Source organism: Rhinoderma darwinii, chromosome 7 (genome assembly GCF_050947455.1).
Source record: "Rhinoderma darwinii isolate aRhiDar2 chromosome 7, aRhiDar2.hap1, whole genome shotgun sequence".
Lineage (NCBI taxonomy): Eukaryota > Metazoa > Chordata > Amphibia > Anura > Rhinodermatidae > Rhinoderma > Rhinoderma darwinii.
Window position 1 is genome coordinate 145116438 of NC_134693.1, and position 22025 is coordinate 145138462.

Below are 22025 nucleotides of genomic sequence, written 5' to 3' on the forward strand. Positions count from 1 at the left end.
CATGATAACATTCTGCTACCTGCAGTCACCACTAGGGGGAGCTCACTACATCCAGATATATACAACTCCCATAGAGTTACATGATAACATTCTGCTAACTGCAGTCACCACTAGGGGGATCTCACTACATCCAGATATATACAGCTCCCATAGAGTTACATGATAACATTCTGCTGCCTGCAGTCACCAATAGGGGGAGCTCGCTACATACAGATATATACAGCTCCCATAGAGTTACATGATAACATTCTGCTGCCTGCAGCCACCAATAGGGGGAGCTCGCTACATACAGATATATACAGCTCCCATAGAGTTACATGATAAAATTCTGCTGCCTGCAGCCACCACTAGGGGGAGCTCACTACATACAGATATATACAGCTCCCATAGAGTTACATGATAACATTCTACTGTCTGCAGTCACCACTAGGGGGAGATCACTACATACAGATTTATACAGCTCCCATAGAGTTACACGATAACATTGTGCTACCTGCAGCCACCACTAGGGGGAGCTCACTACATACAGATATATACAGCTCCCATAGAGTTACATAACATTCTACTGCCTGCAGCCACCACTAGGGGGAGCTCACTGTAGTGAGTTTCCCCTCAGTGCAGAGAGAAGTGATTTGATTGGTTCTCGTGAGCTTTATCCTTTGACCTGCTGGTGGGGGTGTCGGAGGGTCAGTGAATTAGTGTCTGTATTATAATTATCGGGGTCTTTATGTTGATTGGACTCCAGTTATTCGGGCACTAAAAATCGCGATATTAATCCCTCCACACACAGCGTAACAGGCAACTCCGCGCATGCGCGCTTTTAGCCTGATCTGGGTTTACTGCGTCTGCGCGGCCCCGTCTGACACTGGCTTCCTGCGCGTGCGTTCTGGCAGCTGGAGGTGTGTTTTATGCGCAGGCGCAGTCGGCTGTAGTGGTTGCTGTGATCCGGGAGGATGCGCTGGTTGCGGGCGGCCGCTGCTCGAGTCTGGAGATCCAAAGGGCAAGAGAGAAGTTACAGCGGGGGCCAGGTACGGAGGGCACGGGCGGGAGCCGATTATCAATGCAGCCTGATCAATAACCCCGAGACTGATCGATAACCACGGGACTGATCATTAACCCCGAGACTGATCGATTACCCCGAGACTGATCATTAACCCCGAGACTGATCGATGACCCGGAGACTGATCATTAACCCTGAGACTGATCATTAACCCCGAGACTGATCATTAACCCCGAGACTGATCATTAACCCCGAGACTGATCGATGACCCGGAGACTGATCGATGACCCCGAAACTGATCGATGACCCCGAGACTGATCATTAACCCCGAGACTGATCGATGACCCGGAGACTGATCATTAACCCTGAGACTGATCATTAACCCCGAGACTGATCATTAACCCCGAGACTGATCATTAACCCCGAGACTGATCGATGACCCGGAGACTGATCGATGACCCCGAAACTGATCTATGACCCCGAGTCTGATCGATGACCCCGAGACTGATCGATGACCCCGAGTCTGATCGATGACCCCGAGACTGATCGATGACCCCGAGACTGATCGATGACCCCGAGTCTGATCGATGACCCCGAGACTGATCGATGACCCCGAGTCTGATCGATGACCCCGAGACTGATCGATGACCCCGAGACTGATCGAGGACCCCGAGACTGATCATTAACCCCGAGACTGATCATTAACCCCGAGACTGATCGATGACCCCGAAACTGATCATTAAACCCGAGACTGATCGAGGACCCCGAGACTGACGGATAATTATCGTATTGATCTCTATAATGTGCGCAGCGTTCTGAATTCTGATTATTGGTGACATCACTGGTTGTATTTCGTAGCCGCTGCCGCCGCGTGTATGGCGGTCAGACGTCCCCGGTGTTATGTTGGGGGGGGGGTTTGCGCTCCTGTGGGGGAGGGGTGACAGCTGCGCGGTTTCCAGTATGTAGCAGTTTTGTTGCTGAGGACAAAGGTCGTTTCTCTGCTCCGGGTGGAGTTCGGCCTCGTCCTGTGACATCAGGTGACGGTCTCCGCTGCGATGGCGTTTATTTCCCCGGGTGTGATGGGTTCCAGTCGCGGGTGATTATAGTTTGCAGTGATGGCGCGGTGACATAATGACTGCGCTCTGCGGCGACCTGTGCGCCGTGTGATGGCGGCTCCTTGTCTCGTATCATCAGAATGTCTGCAGCGCAGGAAATCCACGTCTCGGTGTAAGATGGAGGATCTGATCTGCGGTGAATTCCACGCGTGGTATGAACGGTCGGATCCTCGATTATCTGCGGCTGGAGACATAAGAGGCGGCGGCGGTCCCCAGAAGTATTGCAGTTCCTGTCCCGTTCTCACCCCAGCAGTGAAGGGTTAATACGGCTGCGCTGTGCGTTACATTTACGTACCGATCCATGTCTTCTGTCTCCAGGGGGAGGGGCCTCGCTGCACCGCGCTCTACGACTTCCATCGTGACCATGGCGGTAAAATGGTGGAGTTTGCCGGCTGGAGCCTCCCGGTGCAGTATAAGGACAGTCACGTGGCGTCTCACCTGCACACCCGGCAGCGCTGCTCACTGTTTGACGTCTCTCACATGCTTCAGGTAAACGCCGTCCTCCGCAGATCTCCGGCGTCTGACGCCACAATGGTGGAAACTGCGAGTAATAATCATGTGAAGCGGAAGGCGGCGCACGCGGGGAAGACCCGCCGCTCTCACTTCTCTACTTGTATTTAAGACCCGGATACACGGAAAAGATCGCGTGGCGTTCATCGAGAGCCTCGTGGTCGGCGACATCGCAGAATTAAAGGAAGACCAGGTGAGTTCCTCTGTGGAAGGTCAACATCGATCATCACAGGCCGGGATCCTATCCAAAGCCATATCACAATTATAGGATATATCAGTGACAGGGGGCGGGGCTGTGACAACCTCTCAGTAAAGGGGCGGGGCTGTGACAACCTCGGACATGATGTAGAGTTGATGCTGTCTCTGTAGGGGACACTTTCCCTCTTCACTAATGAGAGCGGTGGGATCATTGACGACCTCATTGTGACAAACACCTCGGACGGTCACCTGTATGTAGTGTCCAATGCCGGATGTGCTGAGAAAGACTCCGCCCACATGCAGGTATCGTCCACATCTTGTCGCTGACCGTCTTACTGACTCCGCCCTGTAAATCCTGCTGGATATAAATATCTGTCTCTTCCCCAGAACAAGCTGCAGGAGTTCAGAGGACGGGACGTGGCGTTAGACGTGGTGGACTGCGCCCTCCTGGCTCTACAAGGTGACGCCACGCTGCGGGGGATGAGCGGGTCCCTCCTGCCACCACTGACACTGCCACATCTCCCACCATTGCAGCTGTGGGGGAGGGTCGGTGCAGGGTGAGAGCGCCCTCAGGTGGTGGTAGATCCGATGACACCTCCGAGACATTATACTGGGGGAGGGGTCAGCCTGGACTATAGGATTTTACAATCTGCAGGACCTCCCCGTCTGGTCGGGATTATAATCGTTTTGAATCCTTGTTTTTTGCCTCCAGGTCCCTCCACCGCTAACGTTCTCCAGGCCGGACTGAGCGACGACCTTTCCAAGCTGAGCTTCATGACGGGTGTGACCACCAGCGTGTTCGGGATCTCTGGCTGCAGGGTCACCCGATGTGGGTACACCGGGGAGGACGGGGTGGAGGTAGGTGGGCTGATGTTGGAGGGTCTAAACGAGACCAGAAACTGTCACAGCACTGGACATTCAAAACAGGAGCTGCAAACTCAGCAGCACAAAGTATTTCAGGGGAGGAATGTGCTGCTCTCGTGTAGTCCCAGCAGCACAGAGTATGTCAGGAGTGCTGCTCTTGTGGGAGGTGACAGTCTTCCTGTGGTGTCTCCGCAGATCTCGGTGCCCGGTAGCAGAGCGGTGGAGCTGGCGGAGAGACTCCTGCAGAGCAGTGAGGTGAAGCTGGCGGGTCTGGCAGCGCGGGATAGTCTGCGGCTGGAGGCGGGCCTCTGTCTGTACGGCAATGACATTGATGAGACCACCAGCCCGGTGGAGGCGACTCTGCTGTGGACCTTAGGTGGGTGAGATCAGTGTTATCATAGGGAGGTGAGATCAGTGTTATCATAGGGAGGCGAGATCAGTGTTATCATAGGGAGTTGAGATCAGTGTTATCATAGGGAGGCGAGATCAGTGTTATCATAGGGAGGCGAGATCAGTGTTATCATAGGGAGGCGAGATCAGTGTTATCATAGGGAGGTGAGATCAGTGTTATCATAGGGAGGTGAGATCAGTGTTATCATAGGGAGGTGAGATCAGTGTTATCATAGGGAGGCGAGATCAGTGTTATCATAGGGAGGTGAGATCAGTGTTATCATAGGGAGGCGAGATCAGTGTTATCATAGGGAGGCGAGATCAGTGTTATCATAGGGAGGCGAGATCAGTGTTATCATAGGGAGGCGAGATCAGTGTTATCATAGGGAGGCGAGATCAGTGTTATCATAGGGAGGCGAGATCAGTGTTATCATAGGGAGGCGAGATCAGTGTTATCATAGAGAGGCGAGATCAGTGTTATCATAGGGAGGTGAGATCAGTGTTATCATAGGGAGGCGAGATCAGTGTTATCATAGAGAGGCGAGATCAGTGTTATCATAGGGAGGCGAGATCAGTGTTATCATAGGGAGGCGAGATCAGTGTTATCATAGGAAGGCGAGATCAGTGTTATCATAGGGAGGCGAGATCAGTGTTATCATAGGGAGGCGAGATCAGTGTTATCATAGGGTGGCGAGATCAGTGTTATCATAGGGAGGCGAGATCAGTGTTATCATAGGGTGGCGAGATCAGTGTTATCATAGGGAGGCGAGATCAGTGTTATCATAGGGTGGCGAGATCAGTGTTATCATAGGGTGGCGAGATCAGTGTTATCATAGGGAGGCGAGATCAGTGTTATCATAGGGTGGCGAGATCAGTGTTATCATAGGGACGATTGAAGCCAGAGCAGATGACACAATGTAACGACACTGCCTCCTCTAACAGGTAAACGTCGCAGAACCGCCATGGACTTCCCCGGGGCCTCGGTAATTGTGCCTCAGATTAAAGGAAAAGTGACTCGGAAACGCGTGGGTCTGACCTCCGTGGGGCCTCCTGTCCGTCAGCACGCGCCAATCCTGAACCTGGAGGGCCGCGTCATTGGTGAGTAGGGGCCGCGCTTCAGGTGATGGCCCTTCAAAGCTGCGATTGTCGCTGCCATGAGTGACGGGATTCGTTACCGCGCTGTCTGTTCTGCAGGTGAAGTGACGAGCGGCTGCCCCTCCCCCTGCCTGCGGCGGAACGTGGCAATGGGATACGTGGAGCCAGAGTATGCGAAATCCGGCACCGCGCTGCGACTGGAGGTCAGAAAGAAGATGGTGGACGGCGAAACCTGCAAAATGCCGTTCCTGCCCTCAAGATATTATAATATAAAGTAACAAACATCCCATCCCCCATCATCACTACCCCCTCCCCCGCTCATATTATAACTACACCTCCCATCCCCCATCATCACTACCCCCTCCCCCGCTCATATTATAACTACACCTCCCATCCCCCATCATCACTACCCCCTCCCCCGCTCAATTATAACTACACCTCCCATCATCACTACCCCCTCCCCCGCTCATATTATAACTACACCTCCCATCCCCATCATCACTACCCCCTCCCCGCTCATATTATAACTACACCTCCCATCCCCCATCATCACTACCCCCTCCCCCGCTCATATTATAACTACACCTCCCATCCCCATCATCCCCTCCCCCGCTCATATTATAACTACACCTCCCATCATCCTCTCAGGGACCTTTATGTAAATGGGCCAGAAAACAGTCACACATTCCCGGGGCCGCGGGCGCCGCGCTGAGGACGATTTTCTCTTTTTGCTTCATAATGTTTTTTAGGACGGCGACAATGTGAGCGGCGCCTTGTATGTGGCGGCCAGGATACGAGCTCTGCACGCGCAGCCTGACTCCGGGGCCGCTGCAGTCCTATGTAAATGACGCCTCGTCAGAGAACTAAGTTCAAGAACTGGTGCAAAGAAAAATGGCGCGATCGCCCATAGCAACCAATCAGATTCCACTGTTATGAGGCAGCGACCGGTTTGGTTAATATGGGCAACTAATCCACTTTACCAGTTTTGTGCTTTAATTCTTTCATTTTCCAGACCTGTTTGCTGTCAGTGAATAGGAACATTCTTATTTACATCTAGTAAAAATGACTAACGTTTGAGGCAGTGCTCCTGATTATCCGGGCACCGTCGTGGCGTTTATTCACCCGCGCAGCAACGGTCAGCCCTCACCATGCTGACAACCAATCCTTTTCACAGCTGAGGGTTTGTTACAATGTGTCAGTGTAGGTTAGCACTATCAGCCTGGAGTCCAGTACAGGAGATGGGTTTGTGTTGCTGCTGTTTAGTGCACACAGGATTGAGTACACTGTCACAAGCCATCAGCTGCATGAGCAGGACTAGATCAGACCGGGTTTTTAGCCTCGGTATGAAAATAAATTGTTCCCAGTCACTGACAGCAAGCAGAAATCTTAAAAATAAAGAGGAATTAAAACGAAGGCTTTTAGAAAATGCCAAAACTTTTTGTTTTTACACTAATGAAGCTTAATACACAGAAGATGGACACCGGCCCTTTAACTCCGGCCACTAAATGGTTAATGAAGCGGTGACCTTGCTGTGGAGTGAAGACGGGGGCTGCGGCTCTTACGTGGGGCTGCGGCTCTTACATGGGTCTGCTGCTGTGGGTCTGCTGCTGCGGCTCTTACGTGGGTCTGCTGCTGCGGCTCTTACGTGGGGCTTCTTGTATAAGCTGTGAATTGATCTCGGGCTGTAGCTCTTCAGGTCTATTCTGTGAATTTTGTAGCAAATTAAAAGCCGCTTCTCTTTATTTCTACTTCCTGCGTCTTCATGATGTCACCGGAGACGGAATGCAGCGCGTGGAGCGATCAGCGTAAGGCTGGATTCACACTAGCACGTTCGGTCCGTAATGGACGGAACGTATTTCGGCTGCAAGTCCCGGACCGAACACAGTGCAGGGAGCCGGGCATCATAGTTATGTACGACGCTAGGAGTCCCTCGTGTGAACCCAGCCTTACTGTGAGGCCTCCGCTGGCCCGATCCCGAGAGACTGACTGTACAAGGGCCACCGCGGTGAATCGTAGCAGAGTATGATTGTCTATCATACGGATAGAATCTACACCGGACCTCCCGTAGGTCTATTATAGTCATACAGGCACGATGCCCCACCGGAGGTCCGGTGACTAGTCCTGAAACCTGCCAAAGGACTCGTACACACAAGATTATTACAGCTCTCAACATGAGCCGCATATATATATATATATATATATATATATACACACACAGATACAACTGATATATAGACAGCCATCATGGGTAGTGTCTGAAAGTCCTGTATTATACTCCAGAGCTACACTCACTATTCTGCTGGTGGAGTCACTGTGTACATACATTACATTACTTATCCTGTACTGATCCTGAGTTATATCCTGTATTATACTCCAGAGCTGCACTCACTATTCTGCTGGTGGAGTCACTGTGTACATACATTACATTACTTATCCTGTACTGATCCTGAGTTACAACCTGTATTATACTCCAGAGCTGCACTCACTATTCTGCTGGTGGAGTCACTGTGTACATACATTACTTATCCTGTACTGATCTTGAGTTACCTCCTGTATTATACTCCAGAGCTGCACTCACTATTCTGCTGGTGGAGTCACTGTGTACATACATTACATTACTTATCCTGTACTGATCCTGAGTTACATCCTGTATTATACTCCAGAGCTGCACTCACTATTCTGCTGGTGGAGTCACTGTGTACATACATTACATTACTTATCCTGTACTGATCCCGAGTTATATCCTGTATTATACTCCAGAGCTGCACTCACTATTCTGCTGGTGGAGTCACTGTGTACATACATTACATTACTTATCCTGTACTGATCCTGAGTTATATCCTGTATTATACTCCAGAGCTGCACTCACTATTCTGCTGGTGGGGTCACTGTGTACATACATTACATTACTTATCCTGTACTGATCCTGAGTTATATCCTGTATTATACTCCAGAGCTGCACTCACTATTCTGCTGGTGGAGTCACTGTGTACATACATTACATTACTTATCCTGTACTGATCCTGAGTTATATCCTGTATTATACTCCAGAGCTGCACTGACTATTCTGCTGGTGAAGTCACTGTGTACATACATTACTTATCCTGTACTGATCCTGAGTTACATCCTGTATTATACTCCAGAGCTGCACTCACTATTCTGCTGGTGGAGTCACTGTGTACATACATTACATTACTTATCCTGTACTGATCCTGAGTTACATCCTGTATTATACTCCAGAGCTGCACTCACTATTCTGCTGGTGGAGTCACTGTGTATATACATTACATTACTTATCCCGTACTGATCCTGAGTTACATCCTGTATTATACTCCAGAGCTGCACTCACTATTCTGCTGGTGGGGTCACTGTGTACATACATTACATTACTTATCCTGTACTGATCCTGAGTTATATCCTGTATTATACTCCAGAGCTGCACTGACTATTCTGCTGGTGGAGTCACTGTGTACATACATTACATTACTTATCCTGTACTGATCCTGAGTTACATCCTGTATTATACTCCAGAGCTGCACTCACTGTGTACATACATGGCATTACCGATCCTGTGTTATACTGGTCTCTGCAGGGTGGCCAGCACTCTGGGACAGACATGTGACGTGTCTTGTAGTTTTCTTCAATCAAAAGTGCAAAAATCTCCAAACACTTTTTCCTAAAAACAGACCCCGCAGAAGCGGCCCCCGCTGTGACTCCTACGACTTATCCGCAGACCTACATTACTGCACTAGTGAGAAGAATCCGGCAGCTGTGGGGGAGGGGATGCTTTTAGCCACTGATCCGCTCATGATCGGAGCCGCTCCAGAATCACCACGATCCGGAGAATGCAAAACTCAGAACTACAGAGAAATAAGATCAAGAGGGAGAACTACAAGTGCCAGCCCAGCGAGAGGGAGCCCCCTGTACAATCCACTGTCACATATGCAGGGAGGGAGCTGTGAGTGTTGCGTGTGAACAAGGTTTAACATGTCAGTCGCTGAGCACGCCCACAACAAAAATCCCATCCAGCTGCCCTCCTCCTGCAGAGCATGCCCACTACACTCCCTCATGTGCTGTAAAGACGTCTGACTCCGAAATCATGTCAAGCGAATAAAATAAAAGTGCCAATCAGAAGCTAAAAGCAGCACAGAGGATTTTATGTCATTGATACATTCCCTGTGATCATCGTATAGTCAAATGTCCTGCCACTTTCTCTTCGTTATTCACCCTTCTCAAGATCTCTGCTTGCTGTCCGGTATAAGGAACATTTGGTTTTCACATCCAGAAGCTGAACACCTTTCACAGAGGAGGGTTTGTTACAATGTATCAGTATATTAGACAGTTGCAGAATGATATAGACTCGTAGACCCGGGCCCTCCAACCCTCCGCTGCCATCAGAGTCTTAGAGCCGCGTGACTGCAAAAAACTGACATAGCTCAGGCCTCATCCCATAATGCACAGGGAGGCGGTCCGGCCGCCACAGATACGATGACCTCACGGCTGAGCCGACCGTCCTGGTTAACTCCTCCCCCAAGTATGGCCGCCCTGGGAATTATACATGGAGAGCAGGGCCACACCGCAGACACGTCACATTCTGGGGAAGCCGAGAACAAAAACGGCCGCCCCTAAACTAAGGCAAAGGGGACACCTCACTGCCCCCCAAATATACATCCAACACGGTACAGTCCCCCCCCCCCCCAGTAATATACACCTCCCAGAATGCAGAGCGTCTCCCACTACATGATGAGGGCGATGCTGGCGCCCCCTGCAGGCGCGGTACGGAGGTGACCTCATCTCTGATTGGATAGAAGTTCATATGGAGCAGACAAGCCAATCACAGGGAGGGGAGGGGGAGGTGTGGCCCCTGCGCAGCGGTTCCCGCCATCTTGTCCTCCGTCCTCACAGGCGCTGGCGGGCGGCGCATTCTCACTCCTGGTGCGTTTTTAGGGATTCTGTGCTGGCGCTCTCCCTGCAAATAAACAGAAGCGTCATCTCCGGGCATCAGCGCAAAATATCCACCAGGACCGCGTAGCCCGCGGCCCCCCCACCATTACAGCCAGGACTCCGCACAATACTCCGAAATATAATAGAACTGCAAACGACAGGACTGTGACCCTAACGAGGCGGCGACGAGAGCGAAAATCATCCCAGGAAGTAACGCGAGGACGACGGCAGAAGACGCAACCTGAAGCCACCGCGCAAATGTGCAGCCAATAAGAGATCAGAGCGGAAAACGCCACCTCACAGCGCAATACAAGCGGTTACCCTCCGAGATCCGCCTGAAAATAGCTGTGTGAGCGCGCCCATAGACTACGTTCACACGGAACATACGAAACCGCGCCAAAAATTCAGCAAAAACGCCCCCAAAATGCCTCCCATTGATTTCAAAGGGAGGTGGAGGCGTCTTTTTCCCGTGAGCAGTAAAAACGCCTCGCGGGAAAAAGAAGCGACGTGCCCGATCTCCAGGCGTTCACGCCTCTGACCTCAATAGGAGAGAGAAATCGTATTTCGCGGCGTTTTATGCCCGCGGCGATCAATGGCTGCCGGGAGAGGAAAATCTGCCTGCAAAGAACTCCGTGTGAACACAGCCCAATACTGACACCCCAATATACAACAGGGGGACGCCTGCACCCCACCGAGTATTCCAAACCATTACACCGGCCAATAATGGGGGGTGAATCGGGAGGGGGAGGGGGGAGGGCTCGCATGAGGGTCAGCCCACAATAACGAGGCGCTACTCACCACATGGGGTAATGTGAGGGGTACTCCGGGGTGCCCCCGTTCTGTCCTCCCATGCCTGAGAATAGAGACGAAAGTTTGTAAGATATCGGGGTGCGGGGAGGCGGCGGGTGTAGGGGTGCGGGGGAGGGTGTAGGGGTGCGGGGAGGGTGTAGGGTGCGGGGGAGGGTGTAGGGGTGCGGGGGGCTCCTCCGCTGTGTCGGGGGGGGGGGGAAGGGGGGCTTCTCTGCTGTGTCGGGGGGGGTGGGGCTCCTCCGCTGTGTCGGGGGGGAAGGGGGTGGGGGGCTCCTCCGCTGGGGGGGGGCTCCTCCGCTGTGTCGGCGGGGGGGGGGGGCTCCTCCGCTGTGTCGGCGGGGGGGGGGGCTCCTCCGCTGTGTCGGCGGGGGGGGGGGCTCCTCCGCTGTGTCGGCGGGGGGGGGGCTCCTCCGCTGTGTCGGCGGGGGGGGGGGGGCTCCTCCGCTGTGTCGGCGGGGGGGGGGGGGCTCCTCCGCTGTGTCGGCGGGGGGGGGGGGGCTCCTCCGCTGTGTCGGCGGGGGGGGGGGGGGGGGGGGGCTCTCCGCTGTGTCGGCGGGGGGGGGGGCTCCCTCCGCTGTGTCGGCGGGGGGGGGGGGGCTCCTCCGCTGTGTCGGCGGGGGGGGAGGGGGGACTCCTCCGCTGTGTGGGGGGGGGGGAGGGGGGGCTCCTCCGCTGTGTCGGGGGGGGGGGGAGGGGGGGCTCCTCTGCTGTGTCGGGGGGGGGGAGGGGGGCTCCTCTGCTGTGTCGGGGGGGGGGGGAGGGGGGCTCCTCTGCTGTGTCGGGGGGGGGAGGGGGGGCTCCTCTGCTGTGTCGGGGGGGGGAGGGGGGCTCCTCTGCTGTGTCGGGGGGGGGGGAGGGGGGGCTCCTCTGCTGTGTCGGGGGGGGGAGGGGGGGCTCCTCTGCTGTGTCGGGGGGGGGGAGGGGGGCTCCTCTGCTGTGTCGGGGGGGGGAGGGGGGCTCCTCTGCTGTGTCGGGGGGGGGAGGGGGGCTCCTCTGCTGTGTCGGGGGGGGGGAGGGGGGGCTCCTCTGCTGTGTCGGGGGGGGGGAGGGGGGGCTCCTCTGCTGTGTCGGGGGGGGGGGAGGGGGGCTCCTCTGCTGTGTCGGGGGGGGGAGGGGGGGCTCCTCTGCTGTGTCGGGGGGGGGAGGGGGGGGCTCCCTCTGCTGTGTCGGGGGGGGGAGGGGGGGGGCTCCTCTGCTGTGTCGGCGGGGGGGGGGGGGGGAGGGGGGGCTCCTCTGCTGTGTCGGCGGGGGGGGGGGGGGCTCCTCCGCTGTGTCGGCGGGGGGGGAGGGGGGACTCCTCCGCTGTGTGGGGGGGGGGAGGGGGGCTCCTCCGCTGTGTCGGGGGGGGGGGAGGGGGGGCTCCTCTGCTGTGTCGGGGGGGGGGGAGGGGGGGCTCCTCCTGCTGTGTCGGGGGGGGGGGGAGGGGGGGCTCCTCTGCTGTGTCGGGGGGGGGGAGGGGGGGCTCCTCTGCTGTGTCGGGGGGGGAGGGGGGCTCCTCTGCTGTGTCGGGGGGGGGGAGGGGGGGCTCCTCTGCTGTGTCGGGGGGGGGAGGGGGGGCTCCTCTGCTGTGTCGGGGGGGGGGAGGGGGGGCTCCTCTGGCTGTGTCGGGGGGGGGAGGGGGGCTCCTCTGCTGTGTCGGGGGGGGGAGGGGGGCTCCTCTGCTGTGTCGGGGGTGGGGGAGGGGGGGCTCCTCTGCTGTGTCGGGGGGGGGGAGGGGGGGCTCCTCTGCTGTGTCGGGGGGGGGGGGAGGGGGGGCTCCTCTGCTGTGTCGGGGGGGGGAGGGGGGGCTCCTCTGCTGTGTCGGGGGGGGGAGGGGGGGGCTCCTCTGCTGTGTCGGGGGGGGGAGGGGGGGGCTCCTCTGCTGTGTCGGCGGGGGGGGGGGGGGGGGAGGGGGGGCTCCTCTGCTGTGTCGGCGGGGGGGGGGGGGGGGGAGCTCCTCTGCTGTGTCGGCGGGGGGGGGGGGGGGGGGGGGGGGGGGGGGGGGGCTCCTCTGCTGTGTCGGCGGGGGAGGGGGGCTCCTCTGCTGTGTCGGCGGGGGGGGGGGGGGGGGGGGGGAGGGGGGGCTCCTCTGCTGTGTCGGCGGGGGGGGGGGGGGGGGGGGGGGGGCTCCTCTGCTGTGTCGGCGGGGGGGGGGGGGGGGGAGGGGGGGCTCCTCTGCTGTGTCGGGGAGGGGGGGCTCCTCTGCTGTGTCGGGGAGGGGGGGCTCCTCTGCTGTGTCGGGGAGGGGGGGCTCCTCTGCTGTGTCGGGGGGGGGGGGGGCTCCTCTGCTGTGTCGGGGGGGGTGGGGGGGGTGCTCCTCTGCTGTGTCGGGGGGGGGGGGAGGGGGCTCCTCTGCTGTGTCGGGGGGGGGGGGAGGGGAGGCTCCTCTGCTGTGTCGGGGGGGGGGGGGGAGGGGGGCTCCTCTGCTGTGTCGGGGGGGGGGGGGGGGAGGGGGGCTCCTCTGCTGTGTCGGGGGGGGGAGGGGGGGCTCCTCTGCTGTGTCGGGGGGGGGAGGGAGGGGGGGCTCCTCTGCTGTGTCGGCGGGGGGGGGGGGGGGGAGGGGGGGCTCCTCTGCTGTGTCGGCGGGGGGGGGGGGGGAGGGGGGGCTCCTCTGCTGTGTCGGCGGGGGGGGGGGAGGGGGGGCTCCTCTGCTGTGTCGGCGGGGGGGGGGGGGGGGGGCTCCTCTGCTGTGTCGGGGGGGGGGGGAGGGGGGGGGCTCCTCTGCTGTGTCGGAGGGGGGGCTCCTCCGCTGTGTCGGGGAGGGGGGGCTCCTCCGCTGTGTCGGGGAGGGGGGGCTCCTCCGCTGTGTCGGGGAGGGGGGGCTCCTCCGCTGTGTCGGGGAGGGGGGGCTCCTCCGCTGTGTCGGGGAGGGGGGGCTCCTCCGCTGTGTCGGGGAGGGGGGGCTCCTCCGCTGTGTCGGGGAGGGGGGGGCTCCTCCGCTGTGTCGGGGAGGGGGGGGAAGGGGGGGCTCCTCTGCTGTGTCGGGGAGGGGGGCTCCTCAGCTGTGTCGGGGGGGGGGAGGGGGGGCTCCTCTGCTGTGTCGGGGGGGGGGGGAGGGGGGCTCCTCTGCTGTGTCGGGGGGGGGAGGGGGGGCTCCTCTGCTGTGTCGGGGGGGGGGAGGGGGGGCTCCTCTGCTGTGTCGGGGGGGGGGAGGGGGGGCTCCTCTGCTGTGTCGGGGGGGGGGGAGGGGGGGCTCCTCTGCTGTGTCGGGGGGGGGGAGGGGGGCTCCTCTGCTGTGTCGGGGGGGGGAGGGGGGGGCTCCTCTGCTGTGTCGGGGGGGGGAGGGGGGGGCTCCTCTGCTGTGTCGGGGGGGGGGGAGCTCCTCTGCTGTGTCGGGGGGGGGGGGGGAGGGGGGGGCTCCTCTGCTGTGTCGGAGGCGGAGGGGGGCTCCTCCGCTGTGTCGGGGAGGGGGGGCTCCTCCGCTGTGTCGGGGAGGGGGGGGCTCCTCCGCTGTGTCGGGGAGGGGGGGCTCCTCCGCTGTGTCGGGGAGGGGGGGCTCCTCCGCTGTGTCGGGGAGGGGGGGCTCCTCCGCTGTGTCGGGGAGGGGGGGCTCCTCCGCTGTGTCGGGGAGGGGGGGGAAGGGGGGGCTCCTCTGCTGTGTCGGGGAGGGGGGGCTCCTCCGCTGTGTCGGGGGGGGAGGGGGGCTCCTCCGCTGTGTCGGGGGGGGGGAGGGGGGGGCTCCTCTGCTGTGTCGGGGGGGGGGGGAGGGGGGCTCCTCTGCTGTGTCGGGGGGGGGGGAGGGGGGGCTCCTCTGCTGTGTCGGCGGGGGGGGGGGGGGGGGGGGGACTCCTCTGCTGTGTCGGCGGGGGGGGGGAGGGGGGGCTCCTCTGCTGTGTCGGCGGGGGGGGGGGGGAGGGGGGGCTCCTCTGCTGTGTCGGCGGGGGGGGGGGGGGGGGGGGGAGGGGGGGCTCCTCTGCTGTGTCGGGGGGGGGGGGAGGGGGGCTCCTCTGCTGTGTCGGGGGGGGGAGGGGGGGCTCCTCCGCTGTGTCGGGGAGGGGGGCTCCTCCGCTGTGTCGGGGAGGGGGGGCTCCTCCGCTGTGTCGGGGAGGGGGGGCTCCTCCGCTGTGTCGGGGAGGGGGGGCTCCTCCGCTGTGTCGGGGAGGGGGGGCTCCTCCGCTGTGTCGGGGAGGGGGGGAAGGGGGGGCTCCTCTGCTGTGTCGGGGAGGGGGGGCTCCTCCGCTGTGTCGGGGGGGGAAGGGGGGCTCCTCTGCTGTGTCGGGGGTGGGGGGGCTCCTCCGCTGTGTCGGGGGGGGAGGGGGGCTCCTCCGCTGTGTCGGGGGGGGGGGTGGGGCTCCTCCGCTGTGTCGGGGGGGGGTGGGGCTCCTCCGCTGTGTCGGGGGGGGGTGGGGCTCCTCCGCTGTGTCGGGGGTGGGGGGGCTCCTCCGCTGTGTCGGGGGTGGGGGGGCTCCTCCGCTGTGTCGGGGGGGGAGGGGGGCTCCTCCGCTGTGTCGGGGGGGGAGGGGGGCTCCTCCGCTGTGTCGGGGGGGGGAGGGGGGCTCCTCCGCTGTGTCGGGGGGGGTGGGGCTCCTCCGCTGTGTCGGGGTGGGGGTGGGGGCTCCTCCGCTGTGTCGGGGGGGGGAGGGGGGCTCCTCCGCTGTGTCGGGGGGGGGAGGGGGGCTCCTCCGCTGTGTCGGGGGGGGGGAGGGGGGCTCCTCCGCTGTGTCGGGGGGGGGGGGAGGGGGGCTCCTCCGCTGTGTCGGGGGGGGTGGGGCTCCTCCGCTGTGTCGGGGGGGGTGGGCTCCTCCGCTGTGTCGGGGGGGGGTGGGGCTCCTCCGCTGTGTCGGGGGGGGTGGGGCTCCTCCGCTGTGTCGGGGGGGGTGGGGGCTCCTCCGCTGTGTCGGGGGGAGGGGAGGGGCTCCTCCGCTGTGTCGGGGAGGGGGGCTCCTCCGCTGTTCGGGGGGGGTGGGGCTCCTCCGCTGTGTCGGGGGGGGGAGGGGGGGCTCCTCCAATGTGTCGGGGGGGGAGGGGGGGCTCCTCCAATGTGTCGGGGGGGGAGGGGGGTCTCCTCCGCTGTGTCGGGGGGGGAGGGGGGCTCCTCCGCTGTGTCGGGGGGGGGGAGGGGGGCTCCTCCGCTGTGTCGGGGGGGGGGAGGGGGGCTCCTCCGCTGTGTCGGGGGGGGGGAGGGGGGCTCCTCCGCTGTGTCGGGGGGGGGAGGGGGGCTCCTCCGCTGTGTCGGGGGGGGGAGGGGGGCTCCTCCGCTGTGTCGGGGGGGGGAGGGGGGGCTCCTCCAATGTGTCGGGGGGGGGAGGGGGGCTCCTCCAATGTGTCGGGGGGGGGAGGGGGGGCTCCTCCAATGTGTCGGGGGGGGGAGGGGGGGCTCCTCCAATGTGTCGGGGGGGCTCCTCCAATGTGTCGGGGGGGGGGGGGAGGGGGGGCTCCTCCGCTGTGTCGGGGGGGGGGGGAGGGGGGCTCCTCCAATGTGTCGGGGGGGGGGCTCCTCCGCTATGGCGGCCTCTCTCACCCTGCCGGTAGTACAGCCCGTTGACCGTGGGCCCGTAGCTCCTCCAGGACAGCTGGATGGCGGTGAGGCTGAGCAGCAGCCAGGCGAGCAGTAGTTTGAAGATGGCGGCTCTCAGGTCGTTGCTCTCCCAGTCGGGACAGCTGGATGGCGGTGAGGCTGAGCAGCAGCCAGGCGAGCAGTAGTTTGAAGATGGCGGCTCTCAGGTCGTTGCTCTCCCAGTCGCGGCTGAAGTCAGTGCAGACACCGAGCACGTAGCCAAAGAGCGGGGACAGCAGCTCAGAGCCGCCCGGCTCCATGCTCACCGGCTCCGACACAGCAGCGAATACCGGGACCCGGCGGCAGAGGGCGCTACAGACACCACCAAGCTGCCAATCAAACGTATGTGGGCGGGGCGTTGACGTAAAATCACGAAATGAAAGCTGCGCTGTGATTGGTTGTCCTTGGGGAAGTGCGATGTGTCAGTCAGGGTATGTTCACACACAAAATAAAAACCGTCTCAAAATACGGAGCTTCAAGGGAAAACAGCTCCTGATTTTCAGACGTATTTTAAACCAAAGGGTATGTTCACACGCACTAATTACGGACGTAATTCGGGCGTTTTTGCCCCGAATTACGTCCGAAAAATGCGGCTTGAAAGCGTTGACAAACATCTGCCCATTGAAAGCAATGGGCTTACGTTTGTCTGTTCACACAAGGCGTATATTTACGCGCCGCTGTCAAAAGACGGCGCGTAAATAGACGCCCGAGTCAAAGAAGTGACCTGTCACTTCTTGGGGCGTAATTGGAGCCGTTATTCATTGACTCCATGGAAAACCAGCTCAGTTACATCCGTAATGGACGCGGCGTTCAAGCGCCTGCACATGCCGTTCTCCTGAAAACAGCCCCGTAATTTCAGCCGTTACGGACGCTGCCGTGTGAACAGACCCTGAGGCATTTTTTACGGATGTAACGAGCTGGTTTTCCATGGAAAATGAATAACGGCTCCAATTACGCCCCAAGAAGTGACAGCGGGGTGTAAAAAAATGACCGTCGGAACAGAACTTCGTAAGACCCATTCAAATGAATGGGCAGATGTTTGCCGACGCTATCGAGCCGCATTTTCGGACGTAAATAAGCCGTGTGAACATCCCCTAATAGAGTCTATGAAAAACGGCTCCAAAAACGGCTCAAAAACTGACATCCACTTCTTTTTCGCGGGCGTTTTTCACATGACCGTTTCAAAAAACGGCCGCGAAAAAAACGTCCCGTCGGAACAGAGCGCCGTTTTCCCCATTGAAATCAATGGGCAGACGTTTGTAGAGGTTCAGATTCTGATTTTTCAGCCATTTTTCGGAACGTTTACGCCTCTAAAAGCGCCTGAAAAAACGGAAGCTGAACCTGTACAGACGTCTGCCATTGATTTCAATGGGAAAAACGGCATTTAGTTCATACGGGGCGTAAAAAAACCTCCGTAAAAAGACGCAGCGCGACTCCCTGAGGCGTTTGTTGGATCTGATTTTCCATTGAACAGAATAAAAAACGCCTGAAAATCAGATCCGTATTTTCAGACGTTTTTGAGTTTGTGTGTGAACAAGGCCTTATAGTAGTGACGGTCACAGGGGGGGTCGGGGATGATGGGAGTGATACATTGTGTGAGATAGGGGGTTAGACTGTGAGCTCCTGGGGTCGGGGATGATGGGAGTGATACATTGTGTGAGATAGGGGGGTTAGAGTGTGAGCTCCTGGGGTCGGGGATGATGGGAGTGATACATTATGTGAGATAGGGGGTTAGAGTGTGAGCTCCTGGGGTCGGGGATGATGGGAGTGATACATTGTGTGAGATAGGGGGTTAGAGTGTGAGCTCCTGGGGTCGGGGATGATGGGGGTGATACATTATGTGAGATAGGGGGTTAGAGTGTGAGCTCCTGGGGTTGGGGATGATGGGGGTGATACATTGTGTGATAGGGGGTTAGAGTGTGAGCTCCTGGGGTCGGGGATGATGGGGGTGATACATTGTGTGGGATAGGGGGGTTAGAGTGTGAGCTCCTGGGGTTGGGGATGATGGGGGTGATATATTGTGTGATAGGGGGTTAGAGTGTGAGCTCCTGGGGTCGGGGATGATGGGGGTGATACATTGTGTGGGATAGGGGGTTAGAGTGTGAGCTCCTGGGGTCGGGGATGATGGGGGTGATACATTATGTGAGATAGGGGGTTAGAGTGTGAGCTCCTGGGGTTGGGGATGATGGGGGTGATACATTGTGTGATAGGGGGTTAGAGTGTGAGCTCCTGGGGTCGGGGATGATGGGGGTGATACATTGTGTGAGATAGGGGGGTTAGAGTGTGAGCTCCTGGGGTCGGGGATGATGGGAGTGATACATTATGTGAGATAGGGGGGTTAGAGTGTGAGCTCCTGGGGTCGGGGATGATGGGAGTGATACATTGTGTGAGATAGGGGGGTTAGAGTGTGAGCTCCTGGGGTCGGGGATGATGGGAGTGATACATTGTGTGAGATAGGGGGGTTAGAGTGTGAGCTCCTGGGGTCGGGGATGATGGGAGTGATACATTGTGTGAGATAGGGGGTTAGAGTGTGAGCTCCTGGGGTCGGGGATGATGGGTGTGATACATTGTGTGAGATAAGGGGGTTAGACTGTGAGCTCCTGGGGTCGGGGATGATGGGGGTGATACATTGTGTGATAGGGGGTTAGAGTGTGAGCTCCTGGGGTCGGGGATGATGGGGGTGATACATTGTGTGATAGGGGGTTAGAGTGTGAGCTCCTGGGGTCGGGGATGATGGGAGTGATACATTATGTGAGATAGGGGGGTTAGAGTGTGAGCTCCTGGGGTCGGGGATGATACGTGGTGAGGTTGGAGATCACGCTGCGCGGTATATTTCGTGATGTGCGACTTCCTTTATGGTTTAGTTCAGTTTTTTAAGTGGAAACCACACAAAAAACGGCCAAAATCGCCTCTCTTTGATTTCAGGGGGAGGCGGAGGCTTTTTTTCTCCCGCGAGCGAAAACAAACACTCGAAGGTAAAAAAGTGACACGATCTTTCTTCCCGCGGTTCTGTCTCTGACCTCGCATTGAAATCAATGGAAGGCAGAGAAAGCGTTTTCCGCAGCGATCAATGGCCGCGGCCGAAAAAACTCAGTGTGAACAGGGCCTTTAACTGTTTTATCTGTATGTGTGATGTCTGGCTGTATATACACAGGATGATGACGTCATATACACAGCCGCCCCATGTCCCCTCCTCACAGCTCCCTGTATGTGTGATGTCTGGCTGTATATACACAGGATGATGACGTCATATACACACAGCCGCCCCATGTCCCCTCCTCACAGCTCCCTGTATGTGTGATGTCTGGCTGTATATACACAGGATGATGACGTCATATACACAGCCGCCCCATCTCCCCTCCTCACAGCTCCCTGTATGTGTGATGTCTGGCTGTATATACACAGGATGATGACATCATATACACAGCCGCCCCATCTCCCCTCCTCACAGCTCCCTGTATGTGTGATGTCTGGCTGTATATACACAGGATGATGACGTCATATATACACAGCCGCCCCATGTCCCCTCCTCACAGCTCCCTGTATGTGTGATGTCTGGCTGTATATACACAGGATGATGACGTCATATACACAGCCGCCCCATCTCCCCTCCTCACAGCTCCCTGTATGTGTGATGTCTGGCTGTATATACACAGGATGATGACGTCATATATACACAGCCGCCCCATGTCCCCTCCTCACAGCTCCCTGTATGTGTGATGTCTGGCTGTATATACACAGGATGATGACGTCATATATACACACAGCCGCCCCATCTCCCCTCCTCACAGCTCCCTGTATGTGTGATGTCTGGCTGTATATACACAGGATGATGACGTCATATACACAGCCGCCCCATCTCCCCTCCTCACAGCTCCCTGTATGTGTGATGTCTGGCTGTATATACACAGGATGATGACGTCATATACACAGCTGCCCCATCTCCCCTCCTCACAGCTCCCTGTATGTGTGATGTCTGGCTGTATATACACAGGATGATGACGTCATATATACACACAGCCGCCCCATGTCCCCTCCTCACAGCTCCCTGTATGTGTGATGTCTGGATGTATACACAGGATGATGACGTCATATACACAGCCGCCCCATGTCCCCTCCTCACAGCTCCCTGTATGCGTGATGTCTGGATGTATATACACAGGATGATGACGTCATATACACAGCCGCCCCATCTCCCCTCCTCACAGCTCCCTGTATGTGTGATGTCTGGCTGTATATACACAGGATGATGACGTCATATATACACAGCCGCCCCATGTCCCCTCCTCACAGCTCCCTGTATGTGTGATGTCTGGCTGTATATACACAGGATGATGACATCATATACACAGCCGCCCCATGTCCCCTCCTCACAGCTCCCTGTATGTGTGATGTCTGGCTGTATATACACAGGATGATGACGTCATATACACAGCTGCCCCATCTCCCCTCCTCACAGCTCCCTGTATGTGTGATGTCTGGCTGTATATACACAGGATGATGACGTCATATATACACACAGCCGCCCCATGTCCCCTCCTCACAGCTCCCTGTATGTGTGATGTCTGGATGTATACACAGGATGATGACGTCATATACACAGCCGCCCCATCTCCCCTCCTCACAGCTCCCTGTATGTGTGATGTCTGGCTGTATATACACAGGATGATGACGTCATATATACACAGCCGCCCCATGTCCCCTCCTCACAGCTCCCTGTATGTGTGATGTCTGGATGTATATACACAGGATGATGACGTCATATATACACAGCCGCCCCATCTCCCCTCCTCACAGCTCCCTGTATGTGTGATGTCTGGCTGTATATACACAGGATGATGACGTCATATACACAGCCGCCCCATCTCCCCTCCTCACAGCTCCCTGTATGTGTGATGTCTGGATGTATATACACAGGATGATGACATCATATATACACAGCCGCCCCATCTCCCCTCCTCACAGCTCCCTGTATGTGTGATGTCTGGCTGTATATACACAGGATGATGACGTCATATACACAGCCGCCCCATCTCCCCTCCTCACAGCTCCCTGTATGTGTGATGTCTGGCTGTATATACACAGGATGATGACGTCATATACACAGCTGCCCCATCTCCCCTCCTCACAGCTCCCTGTATGTGTGATGTCTGGCTGTATATACACAGGATGATGACGTCATATATACACACAGCCGCCCCATGTCCCCTCCTCACAGCTCCCTGTATGTGTGATGTCTGGATGTATACACAGGATGATGACGTCATATACACAGCCGCCCCATGTCCCCTCCTCACAGCTCCCTGTATGTGTGATGTCTGGATGTATATACACAGGATGATGACGTCATATACACAGCCGCCCCATCTCCCCTCCTCACAGCTCCCTGTATGTGTGATGTCTGGCTGTATATACACAGGATGATGACATCATATACACAGCCGCCCCATCTCCTCTCCTCACAGCTCCCTGTATGTGTGATGTCTGGCTGTATATACACAGGATGATGACGTCATATACACAGCCGCCCCATCTCCCCTCCTCACAGCTCCCTGTATGTGTGATGTCTGGCTGTATATACACAGGATGATGACGTCATATACACAGCCGCCCCATCTCCCCT

At 58.1% G+C, this 22025-nt stretch overlaps 2 protein-coding genes across 2 annotated transcripts; one reads left to right on the forward strand and one right to left on the reverse strand.

Annotated features, from left to right (window-relative positions):
• Positions 1 to 911: 911 nt before the first annotated feature.
• On the forward strand, positions 912 to 6920 carry AMT (aminomethyltransferase). The gene is made up of 9 exons (XM_075832009.1): positions 912 to 1028; positions 2434 to 2604; positions 2738 to 2818; positions 2995 to 3126; positions 3211 to 3283; positions 3536 to 3681; positions 3883 to 4063; positions 5020 to 5175; positions 5272 to 6920. Exons 1-9 carry the CDS (start codon positions 954 to 956, stop codon positions 5448 to 5450), a joined length of 1194 nt encoding a protein of 397 aa, XP_075688124.1. The 5' UTR covers positions 912 to 953; the 3' UTR covers positions 5451 to 6920.
• A 2388-nt stretch (positions 6921 to 9308) lies between these two features.
• On the reverse strand, positions 9309 to 16711 carry TCTA (T cell leukemia translocation altered). Its single transcript, XM_075832016.1, has 4 exons — positions 16505 to 16711; positions 16367 to 16434; positions 10915 to 10969; positions 9309 to 10141 (listed from the first exon to the last, which is right to left on the reverse strand). The coding sequence occupies exons 1-4, from the start codon at positions 16660 to 16662 to the stop codon at positions 10099 to 10101; spliced, it is 324 nt and encodes a 107-aa protein (XP_075688131.1). The 5' UTR covers positions 16663 to 16711; the 3' UTR covers positions 9309 to 10098.
• Positions 16712 to 22025: the final 5314 nt, after the last annotated feature.

Excerpts from the sequence above, each read along its gene's own strand:
- TCTA (XM_075832016.1), bottom strand. The coding sequence starts at position 16,662 with ATGGAGCCGGGCGGCTCTGAGCTGCTGTCCCCGCTCTTTGGCTACGTG. Across the intron at positions 16,435-16,504 it reads AGCCTCACCGCCATCCAGCT|CCTCACCGCCATCCAGCTGT; the intron begins GTCCCGACTGGG and ends GCTGCTGCTCAG. Across the intron at positions 10,970-16,366 it reads CGGGCTGTACTACCGGCAGG|GCATGGGAGGACAGAACGGG; the intron begins GTGAGAGAGGCC and ends CTCTATTCTCAG.
- AMT (XM_075832009.1), top strand. The coding sequence starts at position 954 with ATGCGCTGGTTGCGGGCGGCCGCTGCTCGAGTCTGGAGATCCAAAGGG. Across the intron at positions 2,819-2,994 it reads CAGAATTAAAGGAAGACCAG|GGGACACTTTCCCTCTTCAC; the intron begins GTGAGTTCCTCT and ends CTGTCTCTGTAG. Across the intron at positions 3,284-3,535 it reads CGCCCTCCTGGCTCTACAAG|GTCCCTCCACCGCTAACGTT; the intron begins GTGACGCCACGC and ends TTTTGCCTCCAG.